Source organism: Salmo salar, chromosome ssa09 (assembly GCF_905237065.1).
Source record: "Salmo salar chromosome ssa09, Ssal_v3.1, whole genome shotgun sequence".
NCBI classification, from domain to species: Eukaryota; Metazoa; Chordata; class Actinopteri; order Salmoniformes; family Salmonidae; genus Salmo; species Salmo salar.
This window is the reverse complement of record NC_059450.1, coordinates 57,882,815-57,909,080: the sequence shown is the minus strand read 5'-3', so window position 1 is coordinate 57,909,080 and position 26,266 is coordinate 57,882,815. Positions and strand designations below refer to the sequence as shown.

Here is a 26,266-nt window from a genome sequence, read left to right as displayed (position 1 = left end):
TTAATGCATTTGAGTCAATCAGTTGTGTTGTAACAAGGTAGGGGGGTATACAGAAGATAAGCCTATTTGGTAAAAGACCAAGTCCATATTATGGCAAGAACAGCTCAAATAAGCAAAGAGAAACAACAGTCCAGCATTACTTTAAGACTTGAAGGTCAGTCAATTCATTTCAAGAACTTGGAAAGTTTCTTCAAGTACAGTTGCAAAAAACATTAAGTGCTATGATGAAACTGGCTTTCATGAGGACCGCCACAGGAAAGGAAGACCCAGAGTTACCTCTGCTGCAGAAGATAAGTTCATTAGAGTTACCAGCCTCAGAAATTGCACCCCAAATAAATGCTTCACAGAGTTCAAGTAACAAACACATCTCAACATCAACTGTTCAGACGAGACTGTGAATCAGGCCTTTATGGTTGAATTGCTGCAAAGAAACCACTACAGTACTAAAGGAAACCAATAACAAGGAGAGACTTGTTATTGTACTGCCTGAGAGGCCAAGAAACACAAGCAATGGACATTAGACGGGTGGAAATTTGTCCTTTGGTCTGGAGTCCAAATTGGAGATTTTTGGTTCCAACCACCGTGTCTTTATGAGAAGCAGAGTAGGTGAACGGATGATCTTCGCATGTGTATTTCCCACCGTAAAGTATGGAGGAGGAGGTGTTATGGTGTGGGGGTGCTTTGCTGGTGACACTGTCTGTGATTTATTTAGAATTTTTGGCACACTTAACCAGCATGTCTACCACAGCGATACACCATCCCATCTGGTTTGGGCTTAGTGGGACTGTCATTTGTTTTTCAACAGGACAATGACCCAATACACCTCAAGGCTGTGTAAAGGCTATTTTACCAAGAAGGAGAGTGATGGAGTGCTGCATCAGATGACCTGACCTCCACAATCCCCCGACCTCAACCAAATTGAGATGGTTTGGGATGAGTCAGACCACAGAGTGAAGGAAAAGCAGCCAACAAGTGCACAGCATATGTGGGAACACCTTCAAGACTGTTGGAAAAACATTCCAGGTGAAGCTGGTTGAGAGAATGCCAAAAGTGTGCAAAGTTGTCATCAAGGCAAAGGGTGGCTATTTGAAGAATCTTAAATATAAAATATATTTTTATTTGTTTAACACTTTTTTGGTTACTACATGATTCCACATGTGTTATTTCATAATTGTAATGTCTTCACTATTATTCTACAATGTAGAAAATAATACAAAATTAAGAAAAACCCCTGAACGGTAGTGTACATTGGAGGCTAAGCTTTTCTGTCAGTCTCGCTCAGACTTAGACTTAACCACTCAAGTGAAGGCATATATTCCCTTTGTGATGAGCTGTACTAATTGACTGCAGTGGGTCAGTTTTCCTAACCTTTGCAGTGTTTGGATAGTGAAGAGAGGACTTTACGCCCATTGTCTATCATCTCCGTCTAAAATCGCATTTGGAAAACCAAGCGTGTACTGCCTGAAATGCCAGTCTGAGTCAGTTTCCTCGCTATTATCGCCAAGCAGGAAAGAACGCCACACTCCTCTTTGTCCTCCCTCTCTCATTTCTCCCCTTTTCCCCTGAAAGCGCTCATCAGATCAAGAGCTATTCTGAGACTCTGAACTCAATCTCTCGATACAGGGCGAGTGAGTGCTTGATCAAGCTTTACCACCCATACTCCAACCGCCAATCACATAGTTATACCAGAACCACCGGAGCATGCTCCAACCACTCTATAACAACGTCACCTCTTTTGAACGTAAAAAAAACATTCGAGAAAGGAACCGGGGTTGATAAAAATATTTTGTTCTTGGTAGGTTTTCTCATATCTCACAATGTTTGCGTGGTCGCCACATGTAGGCTGACACATTGCCTAGTCATTCAATTGGCTAAATTACCTCCTTTCGTGGTTAACAATGAGCTCAGCCGAGGAGAGCGAAGAGGGGGAAATAATGGCCTGCTGGAAGCTGTACGTTTGTTCATGAAGCCAGGGGTGTATTCAATTTCGTGAAACGTTCAGAACATTGCAGATAGAAAGATAGGTCTAACAAATAGAGCTAACACTGTTCTCTATTCCACCGGACAGACAGTCATGGCTGTTCCTACACAATACAAACGCTCTGAATTTACGCAGCAGGTTAGGAGAGTTAACCTCAGTCTCCTCAACTGCTAAGTTAAGGTTAGGAAAAGGGTAAGGGTAAGGGTAAGCGAAAATGCTTTCCTAACCTGCTATGAAAATCACTTTATATTGAAGTATCCTGAAAAGAGTGTGTCCCAGTACTCATGTAGTCTAAGAGTGGCCCCACGCAGGCTAAAGTCACACTCTGCTTTATTTTCTCTGTGGAGGCTTGGGAAATTGAGTAACACTCTTAGATATAAAGTTCCCTGTTTAGTGGTACCGGTTCCAACTGACATTTTCGCTTATGAATCGATCTGTGGACACCATAATGGACACTCTTCCGCCTGTTTGAAGTAGGATGTGAAATCTGGCACCACTTGATGCTGGGATGTCCCTCGTACCATTTCATTCGCTCTTCTGACTGTCCATCAACTCCTGGCTGAGCCCACCATCACAGCCACTGACAAAGGACATACATGACTGCGAAGTGGTCACTCTAGCACATTCAGAGATTGATTTTGTCAACTTTAACAAAGTAATGTAAAATCATTCATATATTTTGAACAAAAAATACTTTTATTTGTTGTAGACAGACAATTTTAATATGAGATGAAAGGCGAGTTCCTAACGAGATCAGGAAGCCAATCTAGAGCTCTGTGTGATGTTCACGGCGATGGGGGCAGTCATTTTGATAGAGAGATCTTTAGAAAATATGCATATTTTCTCTAACACTAATCATACAAATATGTATTTTACATGTACAAGGAAGGTGAAATCTTATAGTTAGTAATTTTATAATATGATTATACTACATTTAGAAAGCATATAAGTCATTTCAAGCCTTATTCATACAGTTTTGTTGAATAGGAAATACATCATAAAATATTTCATATTTTCATATTTGTATCATATTTGTACTGTGCACTTGAGCTTGTGTCCTCAAAAGTGAAAACACCTCAGCAATTTCTAACAGTTTTTACCAGAAAAGTAAGATGTTAACCTTTGTTTGAGTATGCAGCATTACTAGTAATTGTTTATGGCCCTCTCATGATAAATAATTACTTAGGGGATTACGTATATTACAGTTTAGATTACATTTTAGTTACATTTAACTGGTGAGATGTTATTTTTTTCCCCTGTCGTCTCCTCTGACTGACCTACTGTAGAGTGATCTCAGCCTCCCTCTGCCTGTGCAGACAAGACAGCAGTTGTCATGTGCTCTGGGATACTGTACAGGTCTCTCTAATGGCTGACTGTCTAGTAATCTGTCTACCCTCAGCACTCTGCCAACTGGGTCACCCAGATCAATGACGCGATAGCAGGAGGGATATAGAACACGCATGATACATACATACACACACAAACACACACACCTTGCATTAAACCCTCTGACAAAAAAGCCAGGCCGTCCTATAGTGATATTTCTATTGATTTGATAACAGGCTTTTTCTGCCATCTGTGCAAATGATTCATTCAGTCACAAGTCTATCTGTAAACTCTGACTAAGACAACGAATGTAATAGAATTTGAAAGTGCCATGGAACAACCATACTCTGACAGTTATTGGTGGATTGCATGAGGAGTAGGGATACATTGAAGAGAGAAAGGAGACAGGATTGTAGGGGTCATATCATATTCTGTCCTCTCTAAAAGGGACAGTTCATTCAAAAATCTACATTCTTCAGGGCCTGTATTCACAAAACACTCACACATTTTAATTGATTGAACTTGACTTTGAAGTGAACTGTCCCTTTAAGTTTAGAAGGGAACATTGGAGTTGGGCAGTACCAATGAGGTTATATACTGTATGATGTCTATGGGAATCTAGGCATGCCCATAGACTGAAATAAATATATGCAGCCAGGAATGGGCTCCCATATGAACCTGACCTCTAGATGTTTACTTTCTTCCCAGAGAAGCAGAGAGAGGGGATTCTGCTTAGTCCAGGTTTATGCATGCTGTCTGCTCCATGTGTGGCCCCTAGCCTGTGTGACCACTGAGTGCGGGGGTCACTTAGTTGTCTGTCTGCCCACGGAGGTAGTTTAATGTGGGGCCTGGAACTGAAGGCTCCATCTGCTCCACCTACCATTAAACCCCACCAGGAGGTCCATTCCCCTGGGAGGGGGCAAATCTCCCTCCCAGCAGATGCCAAGTGCACTGGCAGTCATAGGGCTCCAGCTTATAATGGCCAGCCGTGGGTGGCAGAGGTGGGCATGGAAAATATCCATGGGCAGAGTGAAAGAGAGAGCGAGAAAGAGGGAGGGAGAGGCTGTGTGAAATGAAAGGCTGGCCTTCAGTACTCTTCCCACTCTTCCTTTCCACTCCTCTTCTCCTCTCCTCTCCACTCCCCACTCCCCCTCCTCTGAGCTTCACGTTATGCATTTATCAAAAGCAGGCAGGGGGAAGAAACAAGAGACTTTTAATCACACATTTGTTTGACCTCCCTGCCCTGCCCTCACCCCCACCTCACCATTTTCCTTCCCCAATTTGAACCCCACGTCTTCCCTCTCTCACCCTCCCCCCTTTCACCACCCCCTCAGAGACACAATTGAACTAGGAATGCACTTCGTCAGTCACACAGGCATTTCAAAGCAAACAGGCCCCACCCTGCAGCAGTGGAGAAGGAAAGGGGGTAGGTAGGGGTGGCTGGGGGGGGGGTGGTGGAGGGGGGGTTCTAAGTACTGCTGCCATCTCTATCTTTCTCTCTCCCCTCTACTGTTGCCAGCTCTCATCTCCTCCCCCCTCCACCTCCCGATTTACTCTTTAACCAGACCCCCGGCCCCTCCCCTTCCCATCCACAGCCCTTGAGACCAGCATGTGGGATGTGGGCTACGCTCTCACTACAACCCCCCTATCCCTCCATCCACCCATCTCTTCCTCCCTCCCGAAGGGGGCTTGGGCAGAGACCATCAGAAGAACTGTGTTCTTTTTCCAGAACTTGTTTCCTGTTCTTCCACCCCACCCATGTGCCCCCCCATCATTTACACTGGCTCTCATGACCAGGGGAGAGCTCATATCCTTGGGCATATCCCCCCCCTAAATGACTCTCATGGTCTGAGAGTCATTTAGGTGCCTTTTGGCAAACTCCAAGCGTGTTGTCATGTGCCTTTTACTGAGGTGGGGCTTCTGTCTGGCCACTCTACCATAATGGCCTGATTGGTAGAGTGCTGCAGAGATGGTTTTCCTTTTGGAAGTTTCTTCTATCTCCACAGAGGAACCCTCGATTGCTCAGTTTGGCCGGGTGGCCAGCTCTACAAGGGTTTTGGTGGTTCCAAACTTTTTCCATTTAAGAATGATGGAGGCCACTGTGTTCTTGGGGATCTTCAATGCTGCAGGCATTTTTTGGTACCCTTCCCAGATCTGTGCCTCAACATAATCTTCTCTCGGAGCTCTACGGACAATTCCTTCGACCTCATGGCCTGGTTTTTGCTCTGACATGAACTGTCAACTGTGGGACCTCAATTGAATCTGAGCAATATTTTTCGAGTCTCATAGCAAAGGGTCTGAATACTTATGTAAATATTTATTTATGTTTTACATTTTTATAAATGAGAAAACATTTCGAAAGACCTGTTTTTGCTTTGTTATTATTGGGTATTGTGTGTAGATTGATGAGGAAACATTTTTATATAATCAATTTAAGAATAAGGATGTAACGTAACAAAATGTGGAAAAAGTCATGGGGTTTGAATACTTTCCGAATGCACTGTAGCTTCTCACTGAGGTGACAGCTATAATCACACACTTTTTCAAGTGACTACAATAGAAACTGAATGTGAAGCTGGGTAATGGATGTATTGGAAAGTGCGGTTGCATTTTTCCATGTGCTCCGTGCTAGTCTTGATTCCACTTTGGAAGACTGTGAGAGTGCATGTCAACCCAGCTAAGAATTCTATGGAGAGAGAACGTTTTTGTAATGTTACCCTAATGTTTGAGTGTACAGTTTCCCAGTAGTTATAGGACCATTCTATCTGTGTTAGCAAAAACCCTCTGAGAACATTTGAGCATGTTTTGGCATTAGGGTTAAGAGAACATTGCCTTAATGTCAAACAGAACATGGTTACCATGTTCTGGGAATATATAATATTCCCAGAACATTTCTGTGTATCAGTTGTCAGGACATTGCCGGATGGTCCCAAAGAAATGTTTCCCCCCCCAATTTCCCCTTGTTACTGTTGTCGAGCCAATCAAGGACCTGATTTGTGAACCACTGATCCATTCATAGCTCTTTCTCTGTTGGCAAGGTTAGGGATACTCACACACACAGTGTTTTTACATACTGTTTTCAACTTACATACAGTGAGGGAAAAAAGTATTTGATCCCCTGCTGATTTTGTATGTTTGCCCACTGACAAAGAAATGATCAGTCTATAATTTTAATGGTAGATTTATTTGAACAGTGAGAGACAGAATAACAACAAAAAAATGTCAAAACAATGAAAAACTCATGTCAAAAATGTTATAAAATGATTTGCATTTTAATGAGGGAAATAAGTATTTGACCCCTAGTCAGTTCAACAGGCTTAGTTCAACAGGCTTAGTGCCTATAGGCTCTAGTTAATCAAGGTAACACTGTTTTGTGATGCACAGGAGACCTGGGTTCGACTTCGAACCCCAGTCAGTCACAGCTGGTCTTACACACACATTTGGCTACTAATAATCAAATGGCTACCGTACCCCCTGTGTATAGTCTCGGTATTGTTATTTTACTGCTGCTCTTTAATTACTTGTTACTGTTATTTCTTATTCTTACTCATATTTAGTATTTTTTTTAACTGCATTGTTGGTTAGGGGCTCGTAAGTAAGCATTTCACTAAAGGTCTACATCTGTTGTATTCTGTGCATGTGACTAATAAAATGTGATTTGATTTGATTGAATAACTGTGGTTACTGACATGTTCCTTTCTCTCAGGCAGGTGTAGATGCTCCAGACGCAGCAGGTCCCAGGAAGAGGCTGCCTCCATCCAGGCTCAGTGCGGCTCTTCTCTCAAACAAGTGTGAAGAGGCCACTGGAGAATCTTAACAAGGGAAGCCATTTTGTTGTGACCAACAGTGACTCTTCAGCAGTGACATTGACATTTGAACCTTGGATTCAGTCTGGTGGATTTTCTGGACAGTCCCTGGAGGGGTAGGAAAACACCCTACCCATCTGTGTCCTACCCTCGGATCTTCATCACCATGGCAACAGCAGTGCAGCCCAATGAGCTAGTGTTTGAGTTTGCCAGCAATGGAATGGATGAGATCAATCAGGTACCTGTCATTACATTGGAAATAAGCAGTAGTCAATAACAGTAGTGTTATCAATATGTACCACCACCAATATAGAAATGTTAAAGCTGGAATCTGCAGTAGTGAGAAACAGTGCCCTTGGCTGCCCCACCACCATTGTTATTGTTTTTGTAGCCGAGCTGAGGAGCATGGTAAAAATATTGCAGTACATATTGTGCTCATCTATGGCAATGATGTCATAGGGGACAAAACATTGTTTGGTCATTGTTTGCAGTAACTTTGTTGTTGTAATATCGCAAACGGATGTGGCTGTTTCACCATTAAGGACTCCAGCTTTTCCAGGGAAATTTTACAGATAATATTGAGAAAAATACTGAAAGGATTTGCGAAACAAAGATTATTTAAACCAAAACTGACTTATAAATGTAACTTTCGATAAACAACATGGTCAGAGGGATTTGAACAGGGAAGTCAGCAAGCCAGCGGGTCAGAGACTTTACTGTCTTCGTGACGTGATGGAGAGAAGTAGTGGAGGAGGAAGGGATGGCAGGGAGAGGACTGGGAAATGGAGTGTGGGCTGTTGGCAGGACAGAAACGGAAAGTGTGAGGGACCTGGGCCCCGTTTCCCAAAAGCATCTTAAGACTAAATTCATCGTTAGAACCATTGGGAAACCGGGCCCAAGAGTTAGGACTCTTTTAGTATGCGTGGGAGGAGACGGTGGGGCTTTGCCAGGACCTGTCAATTTAGGGCACAAAGGTTACTCTGTGTGTGCTTGTGTGTCTCTGTGTGTGTATGTATGTAGATGTGGAGGGACGAGTCGTCATTGGATCCTCTTGCCTGAATAGCACTGGTTCAGGCCTAACCAGACAGACCTGTTGTGGGAGGCTGTTTGTGAGGTGACGCGCTAATTTCACTGAGAAGCCTACCATTGTTTGGAAATAACACAGGCTTTCTCTTGGGTTCCTCCCTGTGCCCACTCAGTCAATTACCTGAGGATTACATTGCCTGTCCACGTGGTAGCTGGAAAAAATATCTTAAAATAGCACTGGGATAACTTATTCACATTTAGCGCTAATGCTAACGAAGGTGGCTATTTTGTTTTTGCTGGAGCTAGCTTGTCTGAAGGGTTTATCTTTCTGTATGGGGGCTGTTGGAATCAAAGAAAGCCACAGCAAGCCTAGCCTGCTGGACTGTAATGATTAGCCTTGTTATATTGGATTTTACAGTCAATAAGTAGCTCCCTGAGTCAAGGCCATGGTGTAATGACTTCAGAATTATGTTTAGCTCAGTTTAGTGTCTGAAAGCTTCTATTATAGAGTTCTATGGAAGCCTGGTGTGGTCATACACATTTACACCCATTCACATTTTTTTACTGAATAGTAATTCAATTACAGCACAATTACAGCACCCCATTTTAAGTATTTCAGTTGTTATCTGTGGTGTGGCTATGCAGTGGTGTCATGCCCATAGGGGGCAAATGCATGTGCCCCCTCAGATTTGTCCTGTTTTAGAATTTTTCAGATGTTAAATTAATTACTAAACGTTTTATCATAATTATTTATATAAAGATCTGTCAGTGGTATTTTGCGTTGGGGCACACTGACTGGACCAGCCCCCCCACCTCATTCTCCCTAGTAAGTGGTTCCTTTCAAGGTGCATGGAGAAAATAGTCCCTAGGCAGGAGGCTATATTGTCAGTGGAGGAGGAGAGAGAGAGCAGAGTGACACACACAGCGTATTATTTGATTTTAGCTGCCAGTGATGGGCAGCAGGTAAGTTTGTAAATTAATTTGATCAAGCTATGTAGCCTATTGATTCGTTCTTGATGAATAAATAAAACATATATTTTTTTGTTTCTCTGTAAGACTAGCCACCTAGCAATTGTCTGAAGTTGGCTTAAGCTAGCCAGCTAGATAGTTTCACAATCTCACAACCTCATAGCTAGATACCAAGGCATTTCAGGCTATCAATCAAGTTAGAGTAGCTTGTCTAACTATCTTACAGTGCCTTCAGAAACTATTCATACCTCTTGACTTATTCCACATTTTGTTGTGTTGCACCCTGAATTCAAAATTGATTAAATTGTTTTTTTTTTTTAATCTCACTTACCTACACACAATACCCCATAATGACAAAGTGAAACATGTTTTTATAAATTTTAGCAATGTATAAAAATGTAATATAGAACAATCTAATTTTCATAAGTATTCACACCCCTGAGTCAATACTTTCTAGAATAACCTTTGGCAGCAAGCTCTCTAAGAGCTTTCCACACCTGGATTGTACAACATTTGCCCATTATTCTTTTCAAAATTCTTCAAGCTCTGTCAAGTTGGTTGTTGATCATTGCTAGACAGTTTTCAGGGCTTGCCATAGATTTTTAAGTTGATTTAAGTAAAAACTGTACCCTGGCCACTCAGGAACATTCACTTTCTTCTTGGTAAGCAACTCCAGTTAAAATTTGGCCTTGTGTTTTAGGTTCTCCTGCTGAAAGGTGATTTCATCTCCCAGTGCCTGTTGGAAAGCAGACTGAACCAGGTTTTCCTCTAGGATTTTGTATGTGCTTAGCTTTATTCCGTTTTTTTTCTATCCTGAAAAAAAACCTCTCCAGTCCTTTTTTATTTATTTTTTATTTCACCTTTATTTAACCAGGTAGGCAAGTTGAGAACAAGTTCCTTAACGATTACAAGCATACCCATAACATGATGCAGCCACCATTATGCTTGAAAATATGGAGAGTGCTACTCAGTAATGGGTTGTATTGGATTTGCCCCAAACATAACACTTCGTATTCAGGACAAAAAGTTAATTGCTTTACCACATTTTTAGCATTATTACTTTAGTGCATTGTTGCATGTTTTGGAATATTTTTATTCCGTACAGGCTTCCTTTTCACTTATCACTGTCAATTAGGTTAGTATTGTGGAAAAACTACAATGTTGTTGATCCATGTTCAGTTTTCTCCTATCACAGCCAAACTCTGTAAGTGTTTTAAGGACAGTATTGGCCTCATGGTGAAATCCCTGACCGGTTTCCTTCCTCTCCGGGATCTGAGTTAGGAAGGACGCCTGTATCTTTGTAGTGACTGGGTGTATTGATTCACCACCCAAAGTGTAATTAATAACTCTACCACAAGAGGTTGGTGGCACCTTCATTGGGGAGGATAGGCTCATGGTAATGGCTGGAGTGGTAGAATGGTATCAACTACATCAAACCCATGGTTTGATGCCATTACATACGCTCCGTTCCCAACATTATTTTGAGTCGTCCCCCCTCAGCAGCCTCCACTGATTTACTCCAACTTGCTCAAAGGGATATTCAATGACTGCTTTTTTTTTAACCAATAGTTTCCCCTTCTTTGGAAAATCTCCCTGGTCTTTGTGGGTGAATCTGTGTTTGAAATTCACTGCTCGACTGTATGCGTGTGGTACAGAGATGAGGTAGTCATTCAAAAATCATGTTAAACACTGTTATTGCACACAGAGTGAGTCAATGCAGCTTATTATGTGACTTGTTAAGCACATTTTTACTCCTGAACTGATTTAGGCTTGCCATAACAGAGGGGTTGAATACTTGTTGATTCAAGACATTTCAGCTTTTAGTTTTTTTGTAAAAAAAAAATCTATACATAATTCCGCTTTGACATTATGGTGTGTAGGCCAGTGACACAAAATATACATTTAATCCATTTTAAATTCAGGCTGTAACAACAAAGTGTGGAAAAGTCAATGGGTGTGAATACTTTCTGAATGCACTGCAGCTAAGATAACCTATGCAGAATTTTTTATTATTATTATTATTATTTTTTTTTTACATAGAATTATGCATAATGATCATGGCTCTTGATTGCAGGAAAAAGCTGAATGCACAGACGAGTGTTTGAAAAATGCAAAATTCTTCAACTTCAACTGTCACCCCACCTCCATCTTCATGAACATCGTGCCCCATCTAAAATAATGGGTGCATGACACCCCTGTGACTATGGGATATTCCATTAACTTCCTCTATCTGCCCCATTAGGGGATGTTAAAAGTATATAGGTGGGGCTAAAAATGGCGACATGGGCAGGTAAAGCAGAACCGGGTTGATTATAGGGGAACCTCTCACACACATGGGCTTGCTTTCATAGCCGAAACTGGGAACTCAGAGATGCAAATACTCCAGTGATCGTTATATCTGGTTGAGAGCAACAAAGAGGAAGATACAGCCAATATGGCCTTTGTGTAATTCGTACTAAATACCATACTCTGTTTTGCACCTTTCATTATCTTGTTGAGATAGTTGAGTGTCTTTTGGCTAATAGGAAAGTTAGCTACCTGGCTACCCACTGGGCAAAAACTGGTTGGCGTGGTTTCCACGTCATTTAAACAAAATTCTATGTGATGACCCTGAATCAACGTGGAAAACGGATTAGATTTGCCAAAAGTAATAAACGTAAGGGAATTTTGTATTTTTTTCATCCAACTTTTAACCTAAATCAAATAACATGGTGAAATGTTTTATTGATTTCATGTTGAATTCATGTTAGTTGACAACCAAATGCAAATCAAAGCTAGAAATGACGTCTGTGCCCAGTAGGTAACTCTTTGGTCCTGCTTTGTGGCAAACCCCACCGGTGCTTTGTTGAAACTGAGCCCCATTATGTCAAAACAACAACAACAGACAAGACGTCTTCTGCCCCGTCAGCAGAATCTGTGTTGGTTTCAGTTTGTCTGGTCTGGTTCTACTAGGGAGGGGAGACAGTGTGGTGTTAATGCACAGACGAGTAAACTCAGTAGACTTACTGGTGCTCTCTTTGTCTGGTTACTAAAACATGCACACACACACAAGGTCACATGGGGCTCCCGACCGACCGAGATATCTGGTATTGTGTCTAGCTACTATAGTCTGAGAACATGCTGTTGTGTCAATTAAATTTCAGCTTTTACAGTCAAAGGACACACCAAATGGCATTCTTTATCTTTATATGTCCCAAGTGGAGGTCCCAAATGGTCTCGTGGCCCACTGTTGACCATTGATTCTGACATCATGGAAAAGCAGCTTGTTTGATGGACAGTGTTCAGAAACCTAAGATATTGTTTGTGAAGTTAATAGAACAGTCCCTGAACTCCTAGCTATGTTTACATAGTCTAATTGTTTGGTAATGACTCCTAAAGGTTGAATGATTCCACATAATGCAGTTGTCTGTGTCAGGGTGCTGTTAGTGTACTGTTAGCTTACACTACTGCTACTCTCTGTTGTTATCATCTATGCATAGTCACTTTAATAACTCTACCTACATGTACATAGTACCTCAATTACCTTGACTAACTGGTGCCCCAGCACATTTACTCTGTACCGGTACCCTGCTGTATATACTGTAGTCTCGCTATTGTTATTTTATTGCTGCTCTTTAATTACTCGTTACTTTTATATATTATTTGTACTGCATTGATTTTTAGGGCCTCGTAAAATCATCAGTAAAAGTAAAAAACCCAGAACATTGTTTTGTTATTCCATTTATACCTATTTGTTGTTCATTACACCATTTTGGAATTTTAAGTAAAAATGTTGTTACTGGACTTTCAATGTGACAAGGTATTTGGCTGCTAATGTTTTTTTTTTTGGGGGGGGGTAGTACAAAGCAGCACATAGATGATAGTCAGGCAAAGAGCTGTAGTCTGTCTCCATCTCCTGGTAATTTTCAGAAACTGACACTGAATTAATTTTTTCTCTCTGGCTATGAGAGTGCAGGCAAAATACTTTGCACAATTTCATTAGAGCATTTTTGGTTGTTTGATATTTAGAACAACTTAACCTAACGTAAAGGACCTGCAAGCTATGAGTCCTGCCTGCTCCATGTCCTTTTGGAGCAGGAACTGTAGTCTTTTGGGCATGTTATGGGAAAAAAACAAACAGAAAGAGATGCCATACACACAGCCTCCTTTTGTGGTGCTATTGAAGACAGGAAAATAACAGTGTGCTGACCGAAAATAAAATCTGTGTCTTTACTCCACAAGGAGTCACCGAATGAGAGATAAGAGAAGCTAATCCGGGAAACAAACTGCTATGTCACATTGGTAAACCTACTGTAGACAGTGTTTACCCTACCATTATATAGAGCCAAGTGGGAAACCCCACCTGTTCACAAAAATATTTATATTTAAATAGACCCTGAATGTTTGTTTGCAACCCCTCTGGAAAATAAGATAGGGGTAACACTGGTGGACGCGGTAAGTGTTGAAAGTGAGCTTTGTCGCCACACGCAACAGTTTCTCATATGGCCGTCATACGGTTTGGCCAGAGCTCTGTCAATTTCCTTAGTTGAGAAATGTCAGCTCTTCCTGTGTTGAGAAATGTTGTGCTGGAAATGAGGGGGTGTGTCTGGAATTCCCAGCAATAAGAATGTCCCAGTGGGCCACTGAAACACTGTTGAAATGAGCTCTCCCTCAAATCAAATCAATGCAAATGACATTTTATTGGTCACATTCACATATTTAATAGATGTTATATATATAATTATTATAATTTTTTTTATCTCCCCAATTTCCTGGTATCCAATTGGTAGTTACAGTCTTGTCTCATTACTGCAAGTCCCATATGGACTCGGGAGAGGTGAATGTCAAGAGCCGTGTGTCCTCTGAAACACAACCCAAAGAATGCCGCACTGCTTCTTGACACAATGCCCACTTAACCCAGAAGCACCAATGTGTCAGAGGAATCACCGCACACCTGGCAACCGTGTCAGTGTGCACTGCCCGCCGCAGGAGTCACTAGCTCACAATGGGACAAGGACATCCCTGCCAGCCAAATCCTTCCCTAACCCAGACAACGCTGGGACAATTGTGCGCCGCCCCATGGGTCTCCTGGTCGCAGCCAGCTGCGACAGAGCCTGGACTCAAACCCAGAATCTCTAGTGGCACAGCTAGCACTGCGATGCAATGCCTTAGACCACTGCGCCACTTGGGAGGCCTTAGCAGATGTTATTGCGGGTGTAGTGAAATGCTTGTGGTCCTCGCTCCAACAGTGCAGTAGTATCTAACAATTCACAACAATACACACCAATCTAAAAGTAAAAGAATGGAATTAAGAAATATAGAAATATTAGATTGAGCAATGCCGGAGTGGCATTGACTAAAATACAGTAGAATAGAATACAGTATATACATATGAGATGAGTAAAGCAGTATGTAAACATTATTTAAACCTTATTAAAGTGACTCGTTTTCCACTATTAAGTGATGGCTCTTTAACAGTCAGATGGCCTTGAGATAGAAGCTGTTTTTCAGTCTCTCTGTCCCAGCTTTAATGCAGCTGTACCGACCTTGCCTTCTGGATGATAGTCAGGGTGAACAGGCCTTGGCTCGTGTGGTTGATGTCCTTGATGATCTTTTTGGCCTACCTGTGACATCAGGTGTTGTAAGTGTCCTGGAGGGCAGGTAGTTTGCCCCTGGTGATGCGTTGGGCAGACCCCAACACCCTCTGGAGAGCCCTGTTGTTGCAGTCTGTGCAGTTGCCGTACCAAGCGGTGATACTGCCCGACAGGATGCTCTCAATTGTGCATCAGTAAAAGTTTGGTTTTAGGGTCCAAGCCACATTTCTTCACCCATCTGAGGTTGAAGAGGCGCTGTTGTGCCTTCTTCACAACACTGTCTGTGTGGGTGGACCATTTCAGATCGTCAGTGATGTGTACGCCGAGGAACTTGAAGCTTTCCACCTCCTCCACGGTGGTCCCGTCGATGTGGATAGGTGCGTGCTCCCTTTGCTGTTTCCTGAAGTCCACGATCAGCTCCTTTGTTTTGTTGATGTTGAGTGAGAGGTTATTTTCCTGGCACCACTGTCCCAGGGCCCTCACCTCCTCCCTGTAGGCTGTCTCGTCATTGTTGGTAATCAGGCCTACTACTGTTGTGTCATCTGCAAACTTGATGATTGATTTGGAGGCGTGCGTGGCCACGCAGTTATGGGTGAACAGGGAGTACAGGAGGGGGCTGAGCACACACTCTTGTGGGGCCCCTGTGTTGAGGATCAGCGAAGTGGAGGTGTTGTTTCCTACCTTCACCACCTGGGAGGCGGCCCGTCAGGAGTACAGGAGGGGGCCGAGCACGCACTCTTGTGGGGCCCCTGTGTTGAGGATCAGCGAAGTGGAGGTGTTGTTTCCTACCTTCACCACCTGGGAGGCGGCCCGTCAGGAAGTCCAGGACCCAGTTGCAGAGGGCGGGGTTCAGACCCAGGGCCCCGACTTTAATGATGAGCTTGGAGGGTACTATGGTGTTGAATGCTGAGCTATAGTCAATGAACAGCATTCTTAAATAGGTATTCTTCTTGTCCAGAGGGGATAGGGCAGTGTGCAGTGCGATGGCGATTGCATCGTCTGTAGATCTATTGGGGCGATAAGCAAATTGAAGTGGGTCTAGGGTGTCAGGTAAGGTGGAGGGGATATAATTCTTAACTAGCCTCTCAAAGCACTTCATGATGACAGAAGTGAGTGCTACGGGGCGATAGTCATTTAGTTCAGTTACCTTTGCTTTCTTGGGTACAGGAATAATAGTGGACATATTTAATTAAGTAGGGACAGCAGACTGGGATAGGGAGAAATTGAATATGTCCGTAAACACTCCAGCCAGCTGGTCTGCGCGTGCTCTGAGGACGCGGCTAGGGATGCCGTCTGGGCCGGCAGCCTTGCGAGGATTAACGAGCTTAAATGTCTCACGTCGGCCACGAAGAAGGATAGCCCACATTCCGGCCGTGACCGGGAGACCCATGAGGCAATTGACCCAGCAACGTCTGGGTTAGGGGAGGGTTTGTCCGGACGGAATTTCCTTGTCCCATCGTGCTCTAGCGACTCTTTGTGGTGGGCCAGGCACCTGCAAGCTGATGTACAGCATTTCCTCCGACACATTAGTGCGGCTGGCTTCCAGGTTAAGCGAGCAGTGTGGCTTGGCGGGGTCGTGTTTCGTGGGACGCGTGGCTCTCGACCTTCGCCTCTCGAGTCAGTAGTGGAGTTGCAGTAATGGGACAAGACTGAAGAAATTGGGCAGAAAAAAGGGCTAAAAGTAAAAAAAAAATATTAAAGAACTGCAACGCTGCTGGATTTTTCATGCTCAACAGTTTCCCGTGTGTATCAATAATGGTCCGCCACCCAAAGGACATCCAGCCAACTTGACACAACTGTGGGAAGCATTGGAGTCAACATGTGTCAGCATCCCTGTGGAACACTTTCCATGCCCCGACGAATTGCGGCTGTTCTGAGGGCAAAGGGGTGTGCAACTCAATATTAGGAAGGTGTTCATAATGTTTTGTACACTCAGTCTTGCACAAAATCAGTTGAATGATCTAGCGTTATTACCAGCAGTTTTACATCAATTCTTGCTAGGTTGGTCCAATGAGAAATATGGGTTTACGTAGATACAGTGGGAAGAAAAAGTATGTGAACCCTTTAGAATTACCTGGATTTCTGTATAAATTGGTCATAAAATGTTATCTGATCTTCATCTAAGTCACAACAATAGACAAACACAGTCAGCTTAAACTAATAACACACAAACAATTATAATTTTTAATGTCTTTATTTAACACACCATGTAAACATTCACAGTGCAGGTTGGAAAAAGTATGTGAACCCTTGGATTTAATAACAGGTTGACCCTCCTTTGGCAGCAATAACCTCAACCAAACATTTTCTGTAGTTACGGATTGGACCTGCACCACAGTCAGGAGGAATTTTGGACCATACATCTTCACAAAACTGTTTCAGTTCAGAAATATTCTTTGGATGTCTGGTGTGAACCACTCTCTTGAGGTCATGCCACAGCATCTCAATCAGGTTGAGGTCAGGACTCTGACTGGGCCACTCCAGAAGGTGTATTTTCTTCTGTTGAAGCCATTCTGTTGTTGATTTACTTCTGTGTTTTGGGGTTGTCATGTTGCATCATCCAACTTCTGTTGATCTTCAATTGACGGACAGATAGCCTTACATTCTCATGCAAAATGTCTCGATAAACTTGGGAATACATTTTTCCGGCGATGATAGCAAGCTGTCCAGGCCCTGAGGCAGCAAAGCAGCTCCAAACCATGATGCTACCTACACCATACTTTACAGTTGGTATGAGGTTTTGATGTTGGTGTGCTGTGCCTTTTTCTCTCCACACATAGTGTGCTCCTTCCAAACAACTTAACTTTAGTTTCATCTGTCCACAGAATATTTTTCCAGTAGCGCTGTGGAACATCCAGATGTTCTTTTGCGAACTTCAGACTTGCAGCAATGTTTTTTTTGGACAGCAGTGGCTTCTTCCGTGGTGTCCTCCCATGAACATAATTCTTGTTTAGTGTTTTACGTATCGTAGACTCGTCAACAGAGATGTTAGCATGTTCCAGAGATTTCTTTAAGTCTTTATTTGACATTCTAAGATTCTTCTTAACCTCAATGAACATTCTGCGCTGTGCTCTTGCAGTCATCTTTGCAGGATGGCCAGTCCTAGGGAGAGTAGCAACAGTGCTGAACTTTCTCCATTTATAGACAATTTGTCTTACCGTGGACTGATGAACATCAAGGCTTTTAGAGATACTTTTGTAACCCTTTCCAGCTTTTCGCAAGTCAACAATTCTTAATCTTGGGTCTTCTGAGATCTCTTTGGTTCGAGGCATGGTTCACATCAGGCAATGCATCTTGTGAATAGCAAATTCAAATTTTGTGTGTGTTTTTAATAGGGCAGGGCAACTCAAACCAACATCTCCAATCTCGTCTCAATGATTGTACTCCAGGTTAGCTGACTCCTGACTCTAATTAGCTTTTGGAGAAGTCATTAGCCTAGGGGTTCACATACTTTTTCCAACCTAAACTGTGAATATTTAAATGATGTATTCAATATAGACAAGAAAAAGACAATAATTTGTGTGTTATTAGTTTAAGCAGACTGTGTTTGTCTGTTGTTGTGACTTAGATGAAGATCAGATCTAATTTTATGACCAATTTATGCAGAAATCCAAATAATTCCAAAGGGTTCACATATGTTTTCTTGCCATGTCTCATGTCTGTCTCTCTGTATGTGAAACGAGTATGAATAATTTATAAGTAAGTCGTACCTTTTTGTTCACCTGCATGTGGACAAAGCCAATGTGTGAGATATATCAGAACAATCGTAAAAGCCCAGTGTGTAGGCCTACATGAACTTTACCATGGCTGAGACTCAGATTCTTCACTTTAAAATATATACCAAACAAAACCATTGATTTCAAAGTTTAACAAACAATATAACTCTATGCACAAGGACTTTCACAAATCTCCACAGAAAATGTAACAAAAACACATTTACCTGAAGAACTGTGCAGATTTAACGTTTGGTAACAGAATAAAATGGAGATTTTACCGTAATTCTGTTACGGTAATAAACTTTGCATCTGCACAGTTTTTCCAGAATTATTATTATTTTATTTTTTTTACTGTGAAAATTGTTTCAAGTAGTCATTGTGCATGGAGCTGTATGGTTTGTAAAACTTTGAATTCAATGGTTTTTGTTTGGAATACATTTTCAATAAAAAAATTTGTCTCAGCATAATATTGTTATCGTGGAATTGCCCATAAGATAAAAACGAAGCAATAGACATACACATGTAATTCTGTGATCTAACATCTGTGGTCTCTGTCTGAGTCTTCTGTTGGTCTCTCTGTGTGTCCAGCTGGATGACCCGTCCGTGTTTCCAGCTGTCATCGTAGAGCAGGTGCCCGCCGCTGACCTGATGCAGGTCTACTCGGGCATGGAATCGGACGAGGTGGCCAACGGCATCATGGTGGACACCACTCTACACGTGGTGGAGGAGCCCATTATGGTCGGAGACGTGGGCCTCTCAGGTGAGGGGGAAGAGGAGATGATACTTTACACATGCATGCCTAGGGGATAGGGGCTAGGGTTGTTTCCAGACAGGGCCTGGTATTACCTAGAATTCACCCCTAGTGATTGTAACATCCTTTCAAGTTTGTCTTAATCTGTCTGTTTCATGTTCTGATGACAATCCCTGTCTGATTGGCCAATAGAAACGACGGTGTCAGGCACAGAGGACAGCATGGAGACCAACGAGGCTGCGGCAGCCCTTCTCAACATGGAGTCACCAAACAACATCCTGGACGAGAAGCGCATGAGTACGATTTTTGTTGTTTTGTTGTTGCTACTTGCTAGGAGGGAGGTTAGGGGAAGGAGTATTTTTTTATCTTTTGGTACCACTTGTTTGTTAACTGAATCCAATTTCTACCTTAAAGCATTTACCACTTTCAAAACATTGTTAAAACGTACAAGTTTTTGATGAAGGCTATTTGAAGGCAGTTTCATTTGTAGTATTTTCACCTATTCCCATAATTATCTCTGGCTGTTGCTTTAGTTCACAGTCTCATAATATTACATAACTGGGAGTAATATTGGCTGTACTACTTTTTTCTATTGTTGTAGTTCACACCTATGGGACCATGTTGGAGTCTGACTACACCTACATCCCTCTTCGGCCGGAGGCCAATGGCTGCATGGATGTATCGCTGGACGAGGAAACATCCTCCATGGACGAGATCCCTCAGAAGAGCGTGTCCAAACCACAAAGGAAAACTAAAGGTACTGCAGGGGGTCCTCCTGGACTGTAGTGTTATAAAACATTAGGTTGTCAAACAGTGTTATTTAGTCTTGTTTTTAACTTTCTAGATTAAAATATTCAATTTACACTCATGTTTCGAAGAGATTTTTTAAGAGTTACACAGGAGTGCATTGGTAAATATATGTGCTTATTAGCCACAGCTTACAGCCTTATTAGCACACTGACAGTGTATTTATTTAGCCACTGACAGTGATGTGCTTAATTTGGTGTCACAGTTTTGACCAGGTTAATAACACTTCTCCCGTCTTAGTGCGCAAGCCGCGGGCGGTGCGTCCATGCTCCCCCATCACCACTCCCAGCCTGCCACTCAGGAAGAAGAACAAGGAGGGCAAAGGTGAGCGTTCTTCTCAACCAGCTCACTTCTCGAAAAACAGTCAATCAAAATCAAGGTCTCTCCTGGCCCTGTCTCAACTGACTCACCTGTTGAAAAAACAGCCAATTGAACTCAAGGTCTATCTCTTGGCCTATTATGTGGGCTAATGTGCATGTTTCTGCCTGTAGAGTGGTGCAGTCAGCAACCAGCAGCCCATTTAGTCCAGTTGGGTTGGACCTCAGCTTGCTAATTGATGGGGTACTCTCAAAGTGCTGTGTCTCACAGGGATATAACTGTAATTGCGGCTGTGTGTTCCCTTGCACAGCAGAGAGAGGGGATGGGGAGAGGGGGTTGGTTCAGCCGGACACGTATACAAGTGGCTGCTGGAGGGGTTGCTGTTTCTAAACACTTCTGGTCCTAACAGTTTCACAAACATGAGTAATCTACTGCCAGAGCCCCATCCAATTTTCCAACCTTAGACACACACACACACACACACACACACACACACACACACACACACACACACACACACACACACACACACACGATGAGAACGGCAAATTAATTAATTTAGGTTATGGGGAGGAAGTGCTTTAATTGCGTCTCTGCCTATTTTTTCCTTTGTTAGGTAAAACCTCTGCAATGCTAAATGAATTATGGACGGGTGTAGCAGAGCTCCAAGCTCACATGTACTGTATTAGGCTCACATGTTAAAATGGCAAATTCCTCTTTTCTCCCCTCTACATAGGGAACACCGTCTACCTATGGGAGTTCCTCCTGGCCCTGTTGCAGGACAAGAACACCTGTCCCAAGTACATCAAGTGGACGCAGAGGGAGAAGGGCATCTTTAAGCTGGTGGACTCCAAGACTGTGTCCAAACTGTGGGGCAAGCATAAGAACAAACCCGACATGAACTATGAAACCATGGGCAGGGCACTCAGGTGAGAGGAGTGTTATTACACACATGGTGTTGGCCTACATCATAGTGTTCGGAAACCAATAACTAGCCTACGGATTTTGCTGCACTCGTTATGTTTAGGGGTCTTAGGCTGAGCTACATGGTCTGTAACCTGATTTGATGTGTTCATAAATGTGAGAAGTAAGCATATGCAAACAGGTATTGAACGCATGTGCCCAGGGAGACAGCCACCTTACCTTAGGTCCAGGGCCAGCACAGTCATGACTCCCATGATTGTCCACCAGATTAATATTTGTTTAAAGTGGTGATCCCAAAATAAATATATACAAAAAGAAAACTACAAGGTAAAACATAGTCAATTGCACAACTGGATGCATTCAAACAAAATGTGTCTTACACAGACTTTCCCACCTTGGGGATTCAAATCAGTGATCTTTCAGTTATTGGCACAACACTCTTAACCACTAGGCTACCTGCCGCTCCTTACAAAGAGTCATTCCAAAACTAAAGAGGCCCTTTATCTACTTCCCCAGACTCAGATGAACTTCTGGATAACATTTGTATGTCTTTGTATCCATTATGAAGGAAGTTAGAGGTAGAGGTAGTTTTGCGAGCCAAAGCTAACTAGCGTTAGCACAATGACTGAAAGTCTATGAGTTTCTACTAGCATGCTAGCAGATCGCATTAGCGCAATGACTGGAAGTTTATGGGTATCTCTAACTTCAGCCCTTGACTCTAGTTCGTGCTGCCGTCTGGGGATGCAGTGTGAAAGTGCACGGTAGTGTGTTTGTCTATGTCCTAACACTAAACTTGTAAGTGAGGACTTGGTGGACTGTATATTCTTTAGGTTAAGTGTTACTTTATGTGTTCGCTCCCGTGTGCTGGTAAGGGCATAGATGACAGACGGGTAGGATTCCAGTTGAGGTGGTTTAATAACGCTGAATATGCACAGGCACGGAACAGCACCGCACAGTGTATGTAGTACGGATGGGCTACGGCAACTAACTTGCTTCAACCAAAGTGTGTGTGTGTGTGTGGTATATGTGAGCGGACCAAGTCATTTGGTGTCACTCTAAAGTGGAAAGGTGGAATAAACGAGTCCAGAGTAGGTTTTCTTGATTCAACACAGTTCTCTATTGAGGGATTTCTGACACTACAAACACTCCAACACAGTCAATGAGAATCTCCAAAGGAACAACATACGTCTTCTTTAGATGACACAGGATCACATTACGGTTATCTTCAAATTATAACAACAATCACATATTCGTCACCGTCTTAATGAATCTTCTTGGATAGCACCTCTCTCTCCGTAGCCATTCTTTAGAGATAGTTTATCTTCCTCCCTTCTTGCTGGTTCCATCCTCTCTCTTGTAGGGGAAAGAGAATATCTCATTAGTACCGTCAGCTGTGCTTAATTGACTCTGGTTACCTTGTCTCACATGCCTTGTTGGGCTACTATCTATGAGCCCAGCCTGCCCTCTGGTGGTCCTTCCACATACCTCCCCCCTCAGGACCGGACCGGAGGGTCGGGCGCCAGACGCACCGTCTTGGTCGCGTCGGGACAGCGCGTCTGCATTCCCGTTCCTCGATCCGGCCCTGTGGATGACATGGAAAGAGAACGGTTGTAAAGCAAGAAACCATCTGGCTATTCGGTTGTTATTGTTTCTCTTACCAGCCATCCACGTGAGGGGCGCATGGTCCGTAACTAATGCAAACCTCCGACCCAGTAGGTAGTACCGGAGATAATCGAGGGCCCACTTAATGGCTAGGGCCTCTTTCTCTACGGTAGCATATCTCTGTTCCCGATCGCTGAGCTTTCTACTTATAAAGAGAATCGGCCTCTCTGCTTCGCCTTCACCCTGAGCTAGTACGGCCCCGAGCCCCGTATCCGAGGCGTCTACCTGTACAATGAACTCTTGTGAGAAGTCCGGAGCCTGTAGGACGGGATCAGAACACAGGCCCTCTTTTAGCAATTGAAAGGCCTCCTCCGCCTCATCTTTCCACTCTACCCGGTTTGGCAAGTTTTTCTTGATGAGGTTTGTGAGGGGGTTGGCAATGGTTGCATATCCAGGGATAAAACGGCGATAATATCCCGTTATCCCTAAGAAGGCCCGAACGTCCCGCTTGGTCTGGGGTCGAGGCCAGTCCCGAATTGCCCTGGTCTTCTCTGCCTGTGGGCGTATTTTCCCATTCCCCACGGTGTACCCCAGGTATTCCGCTTCGGACAGACCCAGGCAGCATTTTTTTGGATTGGCCGTCAACCCTGTGGCTTCCAGACTCATGAGCACCGCCCGTAGTCGTAGGAGGTGACTATCCCAGTCCTCGCTGTGGATGACCACATCGTCTATGTACGCCGCTGCGTACTCTTGATGGGGCCGTAGAATGGCATCCATGAGGCGTTGGAAAGTTGCAGCAGCACCATGCAGTCCGAAGGGCATCCTCACATACTGAAAAAGCCCCTCCGGTGTGGCGAAGGCGGTCTTTGGGCGGTCCTCTGGAGCCACCGGCACTTGCCAATATCCCTTCGTCAAATCCAGGGTGGTGATGAACTTGGCCTTTCCTAAGCGCTCCAAGAGTTCATCCACGCGGGGCATGGGATATGCGTCGAATGTAGAGATTGCATTCACGCTCCTAAAGTCGTTGCAGAGTCTCATACTACCATCGGGTTTGGGGACCAGGACTATGGGACTGGACCACTCACTCGTCGATGGCTCGATCACACCCATCCTCAGCATCTCCCTTACCTCGTTCTTGGCGATGACTCGGCGGGCCTCAGGAATCCTGTAAGGACGGATATGCACCTTCTTGCCGGGTTCAGTGTGGATATGGTGGAACAAGACATCTGTTTGTCCTGGGAACGGAGAGAATACCCGGCCGAAGTGAATAATCAGCTTGTCTAGCTGTCTCGACTGTTCCGGCAAGAGAGTTTGGCCATGGCGCACCTGTGTTAGAACCTCCTCTTTTCCTTGGCCCTCCATGGCCATCAAAGCCACCTCCTCCTCTCTTCCATGGTACTTCTTCAACAGGTTTATGTGATAGAGTTGGACCTTCTTCCTCCTGTCAGGTTGTTTGATGAGGTAATTGACCGGTGAGACCCTTTTCATTACCTCGTAGGGCCCCCTCCACTGTGCCAGCAAGCGGTGTTCAACTGTGGGCACGAGCACCATCACTTTCTCTCCCACGGAGAACTCACGGGATGTCGCGGACTTATCGTAGGCCCAGCCTTGGGTCCTTTGCGCCTTCTCCATATGCTCCTTTACTATGGGCCACACTGCCGACAGGCGGTCTCTCATCAGGGTAACATGTTCTATTGTGGATCGGAAGGGACATGGTTGGGTCTCCCAGGTCTCCTTGGCTAAGTCGAGGATCCCTCGACAGGGTCTGCCGTAGAGCAATTCAAACGGGGAGAATCCAGTGGACGCCTGGGGTACTTCTCGCAGGGCAAACATTAAGTGTGGGAGAAGCATGTCCCAGTTTTTCCCGTCTCTGGACACCACTCTTCTCAACATGCTTTTAATCGTTTTGTTCAAGCGTTCGCACAACCCATCTGTTTGAGGGTGGAATATGCTTGTACGTATCTGTTGAACCTGATATAACCGACACAAGTCCTTCATCAACCGGGACATGAACGGGGTTCCCTGATCGGTTAGGATCGTCTTGGGAAGGCCTACCCGAGAGAACATCATGAACAATTCCTTGGCAATTCCCTTGGACGACATGTTACGCAGGGGTATGGCCTCTGGGAACTTGGTAGCGTAATCTACGACCACTAGGATGTACTCGTGTCCTCTGGCAGATTTTGGGAGGGGTCCCACGAGGTCCATAGCTATGCGTTCAAAGGGAGTCTCTATGATGGGGAGAGGAATCAAAGGGTTACGTAGGTGTGGCCGTGGAGCTGTACGCTGACATTGATCACACGTCCTACAATACCTGGCCACATCACGGGTGACACGGGGCCAATAGAATCTCTGCATGATTCTGTCGATAGTCTTGTCCCGTGCCAGGTGTCCTCCTAGGACGTGGGAATGGGCTAACTGTAGGACTGTATCCCTGTATGGTCTAGGCACCATTAGTAATTCCTGGATTTCCCCCCTTCGTTGCACGACCCAATATAAGAGACCCCGCCTGATTGCATAGTAAGGAAGAGGGGGCTCACCTGATCCGTCGACGTTCCTCCCGTCGATCACCTTCACCTTCCTCATGGCCTCCCTTAGGTCTGGGTCTCTATGCTGCGAGGTGCCGAACTGTCCCTTTAATTCCTGGGTCAGGTCAACCTCGGTAGAGGGGTGTGGAGGTTGTTCCCCATCCCCTCCAGGGGTGACCGAGGAGAATCCCTTCCAGGTTCCCTCCTCGGATGGGGCTTCAAATATATCTCTTAGCGCCTGGTTGCTCCTTCCTTCCTGCGTCGTGTATAACCCTTCGCAGGTGTCTTCATCGGTGGTTTCCTGGAATATCTGTCGTAAACGTTGGGTCTCTATTTCTTCCTCTGCTCCAGAGGACAAGGACGAGGCTACGTCTCCTTGTAGGACTACTACCTCGGGCTTGGATTTTTTTTTTTTTCTTTCCTGTCCCCCTTCTTCCCATGCATAACGTCATCTGCCGCAGCTCTTTATATAGAGGACAGTCTCTCCCTATCAATAATGGCACCTTCAGCTGGGGTACTTTTCCTGCCCTGACTGTACACCTTCCTTTCGGAGTGAGAATAGACAGATTCACGGTGGGGTAATAGTGGGTGTCTCCATGGATACAGGACACGGCTACTTTGTCTGGTAGCAGTGTTGCTGAGGTCACCATCTGCTCCTCTACTAACGTAACCATACTTCCCGAGTCGAGAATGGCAACCACATCTTGTCCTTCTACTCGAACCGGAATCTCTGGGGCTGGGGCTATTTCTGTTAACCAACAGTGTTGATCATGCCCTCTCGAACCGGGATGCGTGGGGATGGGCATCGATGACTCCGTGACCATGGACTCGTCCTTGCTAGGACATTGTGAGGCATAATGGTCTGGAGACTGACATTTAAAACACCGACCCTGCTGTGTGGGGGATGACTTCTCCCACCTCCGGAGGGGGTTTGGAGGT

At 44.2% G+C, this 26,266-nt stretch overlaps 1 protein-coding gene across 3 annotated transcripts in view; it reads left to right on the top strand.

Annotated features, from left to right (window-relative positions):
• The window catches only part of LOC106611497 (ETS-related transcription factor Elf-1), a 105,083-nt gene that overhangs the window by 54,434 nt on the left and 24,383 nt on the right, over positions 1-26,266 (top strand). For 2 of the 3 annotated variants that reach the window (XM_045723827.1, XM_045723826.1), the window contains exons 2-7: positions 7,014-7,351; positions 18,986-19,157; positions 19,341-19,445; positions 19,750-19,905; positions 20,196-20,279; positions 21,010-21,202. In XM_045723827.1, the coding sequence (XP_045579783.1) occupies positions 7,280-7,351; positions 18,986-19,157; positions 19,341-19,445; positions 19,750-19,905; positions 20,196-20,279; positions 21,010-21,202 (782 nt within the window). In that variant the 5' untranslated portion in view covers positions 7,014-7,279. Of the gene's footprint in view, positions 1-7,013; positions 7,352-8,133; positions 8,228-18,985; positions 19,158-19,340; positions 19,446-19,749; positions 19,906-20,195; positions 20,280-21,009; positions 21,203-26,266 lie in introns of those variants that run through there. The other variant, XM_045723828.1, reaches the window with a different exon arrangement.